The sequence below is a fragment of the Aptenodytes forsteri genome, unplaced genomic scaffold (assembly GCF_000699145.1).
Source record: "Aptenodytes forsteri isolate BGI_AS27 unplaced genomic scaffold, ASM69914v1 Scaffold68, whole genome shotgun sequence".
NCBI classification, from domain to species: domain Eukaryota; kingdom Metazoa; phylum Chordata; class Aves; order Sphenisciformes; family Spheniscidae; genus Aptenodytes; species Aptenodytes forsteri.
The window spans coordinates 181,990-192,434 of NW_008795382.1; the positions used below are offsets into that span (position 1 = coordinate 181,990).

Below are 10,445 nucleotides of genomic sequence, written 5' to 3' on the forward strand. Positions count from 1 at the left end.
TGGGGAAGGAGCCGTAAAGGGTTTTTCTTTTTCTTTTTCTTTCCTTTTTTTTTTAAGGCGGCTCCGAGCTGCCGTGTGCTGGCCCTGCGTCGCAGCCTTCAGCCGCGAACCGGATTGTGCAATTTAAAAGAAAAAAAAAGGGTATTGGTTTGTTTTGTGGCTTAATTTGTTTATATTTTAAACTTCCTAATCCCTTTGACCATCTGGAAGACCTTTTTTTAGTATTGTTAATTATTGATAGTATCGGGGTCATGTAGGCACTTGATAACGTAGCTCCGTAGCTCCGTCTCTCCTGGGACTAATACTAGTTCACAGATATTTTACAGTTTTATTTTTTTCCTCTGTGATTAAGACAGTGGCAAAGCTCTTCTTCAGAATAAGGACGAAATATTTAAGGAAGGCACGCTGCGTGGTTGGGTAACACACGTTTTGAAAAGTCATTATTTTTAGTTGTGCCTAGGCCCTGCCTCCTTGTAGGCAGGGGCTGCTGGGTTTTGTTGTTGTTGCTGTTGTTTTAATCTTACATTTTCTTAATTCTGCATCATTCTCAGTCGTTGCACATCTAGACAACTTAAACAGGTCCAAGAGAATTATTTTTAGGCAGGCAAGTCAGTTTTTAATCTTGCTGCTTTGGAACGTATCAATTTTAAAAAATAGAGTCTAAACCCGATTTTAATTCGGAGCGTATGGCCATGCTGGAGCAAGGGCAGGGGACCATGCAAAAAGCTTTATTTTTCTTTAGTTGGATTAGAGAAAGCTGATCACTTGGGAAAGCGCCAGTTAAACTCTGAGTCGATCTGCAAACCGTGTGGACGTGGGTAGCGCGATGGAGACCCTTGTGCCTGTTACAGCAGCTGCAAAATGCTGTTTCGGCTAACGGGGGCACATTTTGGTGCAGTGGGCTTTTGTTCCAAACTCTTTGTGCAACAACTGGCTGGAGTGAAGGATCGGGCCCTGTCGCCCGTCCTCCCTGTGCCGCACAATGGAGCGGGGCGACGATCTCGCAGCGTCCCTCGTCCCTTGGCCGGCTCCTGGCCACGCTTGGCGGGGCCGGCGCTGGGTCCTGCGGGATGTGGGTGCTCTGGGGCGCAGGGCTGGGTGTTGGGGTGAGGAGGAGAGGCAGGGCCCGGGGGAGAGGGGCTCCCAGCCTCTCCGGGAGAAGTTGCATTTCGCAGATGAGTTTTTGATATGCAAATGGTGATCGGTCCCAGTCCGCGGAAGGGAAGGGTGATGGGTTTCATCAGCTGCACACTCTTGATTTATACCTACAGGAAAAAGAGCAACTGATGACTTCTGGGGTTTTTTTACGAGGGTTCTCTTTTGACTGAACTCTTCTTTGGCAGAAACAAAATCAGTGTGGAATAAGAGACTGAGTTTCAAATTTAATTACTGGAAAGGGAGAGCAAAGCTGAGATGCGCTGGCCATTTCTCTGTCGCAGCATTTCTCCTCTTTTCAATACTCGGTCAGTGCTTTTTAAAATGTGACCGCACTCTGTGTGTCTCCGTAAGTAGAACATCTTTTTACAGTACAGAGAATAAGGTTGCAGGCAGCCTCTTTCTTCCCCCCCCTTTTTTTTTTTAAAGGACTTGAGGAGGCTTGTCCATTTAAATTAACCTTTATCCCAGCTGGGCACACAAATGTTTTTGTTTTAGTTCACAGAGGGTTAATTCTATTCAGGCTCTCACCGTGGCCGGCCTGATCCGGGGCAGCACAATCTGCTCTTTGAGCCCGGCCTGGCCAGGCAGGACGCTGGTGCCTTCGCCCGCGTCCAGCATGGAGCTGGGACCCCCATCTGCGGGGTCGATGGGGGAGCGGGACACCCTGGCCCATTGTGCACCCGGCGATGGGCTCGGCCGCCGAGGTCGCTGCTGTCCCAGGGAGGGGCCATCGAACAGAAAAATTAATCCCTGTGTTCATCGATTATAAGTTAAAGAAAAGCCCCTTAAGCAAACGCGCCTGGTTTTGAGGGTGGGCTTGCTTGGACAATGCAGCACTCCGCAGTGAGGGGGGAATCGCTCCAGTTCTCTGTACTGAATTTAACAAGATGTTTTTCTTGAAACTAAAGATTGACTATGAAAAAAATCATTAGGAAAGATAAGGGGAAAAAGAAACCTTTAAGACGTTTGTTTGTTTGAGGCAGCATCAGAGGTGAGAGGCGAGCGAGATTTTGTTAGGATTTAAGTAACACATGTGTGAGATCTCCTGCTCCCCCTCCCCAAACAGCTGGTATTTAGCAGCTTGAGATTGAAACCCAGCTAAAGGGTACTGCGGTGTGTGTGTGATAGGGTGAGTTAATCACGAAACAAATGATACACAGTTGAAAAGATGTTAAATATATTAATGAATTGCAGTGCTGAGTGTCATCTGTAATCTTTTTTCAGCTGTAAAAGATTTTCTTAGCTGTAAATCACGTTCTGTTGTTTAAATGGGAAGTTTTGCAAACTGCAGCTTTCTGCGTCCTCCGTCTTGCTTTTCAGCAGGACCAAATCCCAGCACCGTCTGCTCTGGGGCTTTGGGTGAGGGTTTGTGCCTTCGCTTTTGGCCTCACTCTAGGAAATAAAGTCTTTGTTTCTGCTCCGTTATAAAGCACCAATGTTACAAGTCACGGAAGCTGGCTGCACCGACACTCGGTCTTATTTCCAAGGTAGATCTCTCACAGGGAGCTGTAGGCGCTGTATGGTTTTAAACTGCATCTGCCAGGGTGGGTGCGATCCTTCTCGCAGCCATGGGGAACTGCCGAGATGAAGCCAGCATCTGGTCCCCTCCAGGAATGTGGCCGTGCTGCCCGCCCGCTCTCGGAACACCGAAGGCGCTTCCCCGTAGCCTGCTCGGGCGGTTGTCTGCAGGAGTGATACAGGTGGGAGCGCTGATGGAGGCTTGCTGAACGCTGGACGTCTGTCCCGATACTTTATTTGCCGTGTATTTTATATGCTCATTCATGCGCTTTAGTGTTTTTCGTACGTGTCTTTGCCGTGTGCTTCAGCAGGATTCGAAGGTGTTTCCTCTTGGAAATTCATAGGAATTTTCTTTTAAAAATTATCAAGGCTACTCATTTCGCTGAGGGGAAGGGCAAGTCTTTTAAAAAAATAAGTGTATTGCTTCTGCTGTTTGCCTTATAAAATATAGACAAGTAGAGATTTCTTCTCTTTCTCACACTGTCTTCTGTGACTCTTGTGTAACATCATAATATTCTTGGGAGAATTTACATTGTATTAAAATGTGGTATGAAACCTACCATGACCTTTGAAAACAATACATCCTTTAATGTGGCTTGGGGGAGGGGTTAGCGAGGGAGTAGCCATAAAAATCTTCAGGGTTCAAGATGAGGTTGAGATTTTTGTGAGTGCTTTTGTCGTAGCAGCAACTGTTTGATTTAGTGGCCCCTGCTACAATGGGTTGTGAGAACAAAGCCAGAATATCCCATGTATGAGTTCGTTAAATGTAAGACCCATCAGGAAAATTGAGGGGGGGGAAGCTTCCTCAGCCCTCTCTCTCTGAAATAAAACATGTGCAAGATATTTGAAAAAACTTCTTATCAATTGCTTTATTTCTTAACCTACGTTGTCTTGTATGGCTTTTGAAACCAGAGGAATCGGTGAGATGAGAGGTAACAGAGCCAGGGCGGAGGGAGGGCTACTCGCTTTAAAATTATTATACTTACTATGTGTATTGATATTGTAGTGAAATTTCAAGGTTAAGGAAGTCCAGAGCACCCCCAGCACAAAACTGCTTTAAATTTGCCTGTGCTTTACTATTTCTGTAAAGTTCACTGCGATTCTGCCCCGGCTGTCCCACCATTCGCCTACGCAAGGCGCTTGCATTAAGTAGGGTGAAAAATAGCAAAGGTCAGGAGCCGGCAAACCCGTGGGCCTGGTCATGGTTCCTACAGGATTTTTTTTTAAACCTCTGAAACGCCAAGAGTTTCTGTAGGTAATTATTTTTTATCTACCAGTTTTGTTTGAGCGGCAGTTTACAGGGTGTACGGGCACCTCTCTAGTCCCTGGAGGTCTGTGTCTTTGTTCATGGTGTGTGCCGCTGTTCTACGGTGAATTTTAATCTGGAAACGCACCCAATTAACAGTTTCTGCAGGGAGGCATGTGCAGTTATTGTGGCGATGGGGCCATTCACACCGCCTCGCCGTCACCCTGCTAGCGGGGAGATGGGGATGGCAAGGGAAGGATTCTGATTCCTCCTCGCTTTAATCATCCAGGCTTCCCATGTTCGCCAGGCGACGGCCCTATTCTTCCCACAACAAAAAAGCTGCGCCTGGAAATGAGCCCTCATTTACATCCTCGGCCATCAACATGCTCCGGTGAGGAGGGAGCCCCGTGATCCGCCACGGGACGCTGCGGGCTGGGGCGCCGCGCCGTGATGCTGCAGCAATCCACAGCGTCCTCGTCTGCCTTTTGCCATGTGTGTAAGCCGGTAGTTTCATGGCTCCCTAATGCCGTGGCACGGCATGCCCGGCGGCGAGCGTGGCCGTTGCTGCTGACCCCGGGATCCCCCAGCGCCCGCGATTTATGGCACTGCTGGTGGGAGCAGGGGGAGGGCCAGGAGTTAAGCTGAGGCTGAGCTAAGCCCTGCAGATAGAGGACTCTTCTGTCCTAGGCTAATCCCCCGGCCCCCTCCCAGCGTTTATCAGATAGCTGAAGGTAGAGATTATGCAATTGGTGACTACAAAGTCATGTTTAGCTGCCTCCCTTCAGCGAGATGCTCAGATAGCCCCAGTCCTGATCTGTACCAGCATTCCTCTGCAGTCTTCATTAAGCACATACCTGAGGTTGTCTGTCCTGTAAAACTGGGAATGTTTTAGTGTGGTGACAACACCGTGAATGTTTCTTTAACTAAAGTTTGCGTTTCCTTCGTTCATCCCTTTATTTTAAGGTTTTATAACAATTGCAGTGAAATTTGCAGAAAAGTGCAAATTTGCATGCTGTGCATTAGCAAACCTTTTGAAGATTAATACAGATTGGTTATGGTTTTTACTGGGTTTAAACTGTGGAGAAAGCTGCTTGTGAAGAGCAGCTGGTTTAGATTTTTACTTGGCTTGTGTAACTGAAAACTGGTTTCATTTCTGATCCTAATACATTTGGCTCATTTATTTCTATTGCGTTCACATGTTCTCCAGTAGTAAGAAGTTACGCACTGGTTTGTCAGGTTGCTTAGGCTTTAACGAGACTGGAGAGGACTTCACTGTGACTTCTACCTCCTGCTGCAACAAAAATCCTGTAGATAAAAACACCTTTGTCTCAGAAAACTCCCTGGTCAAATCTAAGTGAGGAAAACCAGGCTCGGTGGTGTTGTGCTGAAGTGAGTTTGAACCAGCTCATCTTCACAAGCCGGTGCCGTCCTAAGGTTGGGGTTTTTCAAGGTCTGTATCGTTTCACTGAGTGATACAAACCGGGAACAACGGGATGTGGGTAGCACACCAGGCACGATGCAGATTTTTGTAGTCGTGCGTCTGCCCAGTCTGAGCTTTCTCGTTAGCTCCCGGCGCGGGACGGTGGGTGCAGGCAGCTGCCGTGCCCCACTCCATCTCCTGCGTGAGGCAGCGGTTCAGCCCCTGCCTGCTCCCGGCACTGTGCCCAGCTTCTCCCTCCCTTCCTGCTCTGGCTGTGCTATCTTTTTTAGGGTAATCGTGTCAGGTGGTTTCTCTGGTTTGAATTTGTACTCTTCTTTTCCTTCTTCTTGCTCTTCAAGGTTTTTTTATTCTTTCTGTCCCTTATACTGTCTCCTTGTTTTTCTGAGCTGGTCTGTCTGTCTCCCTTCTCTTACTGCCCTCTCCCCACCTCCTGTTATTCATCTTCTCAACCACTTTCCTTTACCTGTCAAGACCCGTCATCTCCAACACCGTATGACCCTCTGCCGCTCACGCCAGAGCATTGCTGTAATTCCCTCGTCACCTGGACAAGTCGCCGTTGTGGCCGCTCGGGTGCTGTCTAGAAGGAGCCTTTGTCCCTGCTGAGGTGTTAAGGGCGCCATGTGTACACCCTCTCTTCTGCTCCTGTCACCTGGACGTACCTAAAGGAGCACTGGCCCTTGAGTGCCTTCGCTCTGCAGCTCGCGGCCGTCTCGGAGGAAGAGAAGAAGCAGCTCTGGCTGCTCTCCTCCCCGGTGGTCCAAAACGCCGTGTGGTCTGGGCTGTCCCACCTTCCCCTTCCCAAGGGACAACCTTGACTGCTTTGTGGTGTCTCCCTCAAGCTCTGCCACGTACTCCTGATTTCCCCATTAATTTGAATTGTAGCTATCAAATGAGCTCCTGCAGCAGAGAAGTTTCTCCTCTGCGTTTTGAACAGTTGGGCCGCAGAGGAGTACCTTCCTGCACAGCACAGCCTGCATCTGCAAGGCGGGGCCTGGAAAGCGTATGCACTTCTTGTGTCTCCTAAACAGCTTGCCTTTAACGAAATGTGATTAAATATATGTATCACGCAAACTCCAGAGGGAAAGGGCTGAGTCACTGAAGTTAAACTCTGGGTACCCAAGGCTCGCGTGGAAAACCACGTGCAGCGGCCGTCCCCAGGGAGCTGCAGAGAACCGTTGCCACCTCCCGGGTCCTGCTTTAGCTGTGGGTATTTCTGCCTGTTGGAGATTGCACGGTCGTGTGTTCAAGCCAAGAAATACCAGAAATAATCCGGTTTAATCAGCATCCATAGGAAATGTGCAACTGAGTGAAAGACAGAAGTGTGGTTCCTCAAATCCTGTTGCTCCAAACCAAAGCGATGTCGTTTCAGTTCCTCGATGCCTCCGCCTTGCTCAGCCAGGGTGATCTAGTCATCTGGGTAATGATTATTTGACATTTGGGAAAGCAACCCCATGAAGTATACTGCAGATTTGTGTGCACCCCTGAACGCACTCGAATAGTGCCTATCTTCATAGCGCAGCTCTGTTCGCAACTATCGGGATATTAAGGGGTTAAAACACTGGGGCGGGGGAAGGCAGGTTGGCCTGGCACGCGAGGGGTTAAGCTGTTTGGCTGTGCTAAACATCTGCTACAGGAAAAGCTTCTGCTGCAACTTGCTGGCTTTATTTTAAGTGTTGCTGACTGTTAATGTGAAGCAAGGTTTAGGCCTCCCTATGCAGATGCAAGGTAATGAGGATCCATCTGGGTTAACTACCTGGGTCTCTTCAGCCATCATTTATTTTTTCCTTTCCGTTTGACATCGGTGTCTGTGGAGATCACTGCCTGCTCACAGGTTCTCGCTGAGCTGTGCGTCGTCCCTGCTCTGTCTCAGAGGCAATGTTAGATTCTTAAGATACTGAATTTAATGTGACAGCTCCTGTTGCTGGGAGTCCTGCAATTTACATTTTTAGCCATCCAAAGGCCTTCCAGAGGTTTGGAAAAGGAACAGTAAAATCACGTCATTGTGACTTAACCGGACCATCGTTTCTGTAATAATGAATAACGTAATTCACTTGGGTTCTGGGTGGTGACTTCTGCCGTGAGGCTTTTGCTGGCGTTTGCTGGAGCTGCAGGAGGAAGCGAGGAGGTGGCCGGGTCCCTCTGCATGCCCCTGGGAATACGCAAGGTGTGACAGTATTTCACGTTCATTGGTGTCCGCCTGGCACGATTTCTGTGTTTGCACACCCTGGTCTGTGCAGTTGATGCAGGGCACTTTAGACCCTTTTTCCCCTCAGGGTTTCTGTTCCTCTCTGCTAAGAACAGCTCGAAGTTTGACGGAGGCTGCCGGGGAGAGCCGCGCTCTCACCCCCACTCTAAGGGTCCTGTCCCGGCGCTGGGAAAGTGAAAGATGGAGCCTCCCCTTGCAGCCATGCCCTGCTGCTCTCCAGCGCTGTGCAATGGATCCGCACGAGCCTGACAGCCGGCTGCCTCTTCGTCAAACTGACCTTACAGAAACTCAGGGGTTTTCCTACTGCGTGCCCGCAGCGGGTGCTGGCACCACTGGGCACCGAGAGGAGCATTCAGAGAGAAACCTGAAAATCAGGAATAAAATAAACTTCTGGGGCAGCGCAGCGTGCTTGTGCCACGCTGATGAGAAAACATCATCCATTTCTTTGCTCTCATTTCTGTTCTTCATTAAGGGAATAAATAAGGTGGTGCCAGGGAAGCCACTCGGGGACTTGTTTGGCCCCCGGGTGATGGGTTTGATCTCTTGCCCGTGCAGGGAGGAGACCGTGTTCCGTGGCAGAGCCAGACACTGCAGCGATGTGGCCTCTTACGGCTGTAACATGTGCTCCTCGCGATCTAAACGGTGCTTCGTTTCCCAAACTGCTTTCATTTCTGATAAATTGTGTGACTAAGGGCATTTCTGAGAGGCTGTTTTTTAAACAAACTTGGGTTTTACTTTTCTTCATTCTTCTTGCCGCTGTTGAGAATTTCTGGACTTAATACCCTATGAATATGTTGAATTGAAATGACTTTATTGGCAGTTGAGGAACTGGATTTGTGGCAGGCCTGTGAAGCTCCAGAGCTGGAGGCAAACCCCTCTGCGCACCTTGCTGTGCTGAACGAGTAAAGGTGGTGAGGAGCCTCGTGCTGGCGGCACCTCCGGCCGGGCTCTGCCGGGCTGCTGAGACCAGCGTTTCTGCATGAACGCCCGTGCTGCGCTCTGCTTTGCAGACATCTGTCCGGGCAGGCCACGGGGTGCCGAGACTTTCCCAGTCCCCTCGGGAGAGTTTCTGATCGCTCAGTGAAGCCGTTTTGTTGACCACAAAGCCTTTCGTCTTCTCTTCCAGATGAGCGGGTGGATCAGCGAACCTGCCTGATCTGCGGGGACAGAGCTACGGGGCTGCACTATGGGATCATCTCCTGCGAGGGCTGCAAGGGGTTCTTCAAAAGGAGCATCTGCAACAAGCGGGTTTACAGATGCAGTCGAGACAAGAACTGCGTCATGTCACGCAAACAGCGCAACAGATGCCAGTACTGCCGGCTGCTCAAATGCCTCCAGATGGGGATGAACCGAAAAGGTAAAGAAAACTGGGCTTTTTACTGGTGGAGGTACAGATTGGGGCCAGTGTTAGCAATGCATGCTACCCTTCCTCAGCTGCCATTTTGTATTGCAATTCTGCCTCTAAAATTCTTGACAAGAAAAAGTGAAACTTCAGCAAAATTATGCATGGATAAAAAAATTCTTCCTGAACTACTTCGTTACTGTATTGGAGGAAAAATCTGTATGAATTGAAAGCACGTATAAATATTTGGAGAACTGATCGTTGTGATCCCTTTTTTCAGGGAAGGTAACAGTTTGTTACTGTCCTTCCTGACGGATCTGTCCTTGCATTTACCCTGAGCGAAGTGGTCACTATTTCTATGCTTCAATATACTAACGTGGCAAAAATGAATGCATTTAAATAGGCTTTTAAAATCCCGAGAGATCTGAGTCAGACTTCACCTGTTTGTTGTCGTGGGAGCTTAGACCTGCAGTTGCTGCCCAGTGATAAGGGGTGAGGGTCTTCACTTACCGCCCGTCTCCGGTTAATGACGTGCGGCTCCCGGCAGCAGCATGTGGAGCTGGGAAATGCCGAAGGTGGTTTTGCCAGGTACGAGATCACTGAGGAGGCAAGTGAGATCTGGGTTAGGGACAGCCACCCCTTAGTCCCCACGTGTGCGGAGGTGATGAAATGCTACGGTATCATCTTCAGGATGGAAAATCTTAAGTGGCTCAGAAATTAATAATAAAAAATGGACTGGGATTTATTTCGGTGTCGTGTCTCTACTCTTCCCTCCAATCTTTTGACTTTTTAATCTCTGGGAATGTTGTTACCCATTACAAGCAGAGATTTCTTGGTTTAATGGCAACAGACAGGAGTCTGAGCAGAAGCGGGTGCTGCTGCAGCACAGGGGCTGCTTGGGCTCCCCGTTTAATGGCGACAGGAGTCTGAGCAGAAGCGGGTGTTGCTGCAGCACAGGGGCTGCTTGGGCTCCCTCCTGGACGTGCAGGTGGGGCGGCGGGAGGGACCCCTTCCAGGCCGCCAAACAGAAGTGTCATCTCATGTTTCTTAAATGTAGCTGTTGATGCCTTTAGTGTCATCGTTCATATGAAAGCCGCCTGTCAAAAGCACTAAAACTTCCATAAATTTACTGCAAATCCACCAGGATCTTCCTTAGAAAACGTATCTCGGGGCTGAGATGGAAAGCTTATCCCCTGACTGCTTTGATTACAAAATTGTCTGTGGGAGTTTCATTTGACGGGGAAGGCAGGCTAGTTCCCGGTAATCTTTCGACTGAAGAGTGTAGTTCTGGGCGACCAGAAGCGCTGGCTGGGTTGGTTTATTTTAAGTGCCTGTAGCGTGAACCGCCCGGCGCTTGTCGCCAGGATCTTGTAACGGGGGGTGAGTTATTTTCGCTTCCCAAGCTCTCTCGTCCCGCTCCGCGCGATCGTCCGAGCCCGGCGCGGCAGCCAGACCCTTGGAGGCGTCCGGCCCGGCGCCGGGCTGCCCGCCTGCTGCTCCCGGCGCCCCATCTCTCCCCGGCCTGCGGGCCCTG

General features: G+C 49.5%; 1 protein-coding gene across 1 annotated transcript in view; it reads left to right on the forward strand.

Moving 5' to 3' along the window:
* The first annotated feature begins 6,720 nt into the window (after positions 1-6,720).
* Positions 6,721-10,445, forward strand: part of LOC103900051 (steroidogenic factor 1) — a 58,243-nt gene continuing 54,518 nt past the window's right edge. The window contains exons 1-2 of the mRNA XM_019472415.1: positions 6,721-6,763; positions 8,696-8,926. Coding sequence (XP_019327960.1) covers positions 6,721-6,763; positions 8,696-8,926 — 274 coding nt within the window. The remainder of the gene's footprint in view (positions 6,764-8,695; positions 8,927-10,445) is intronic.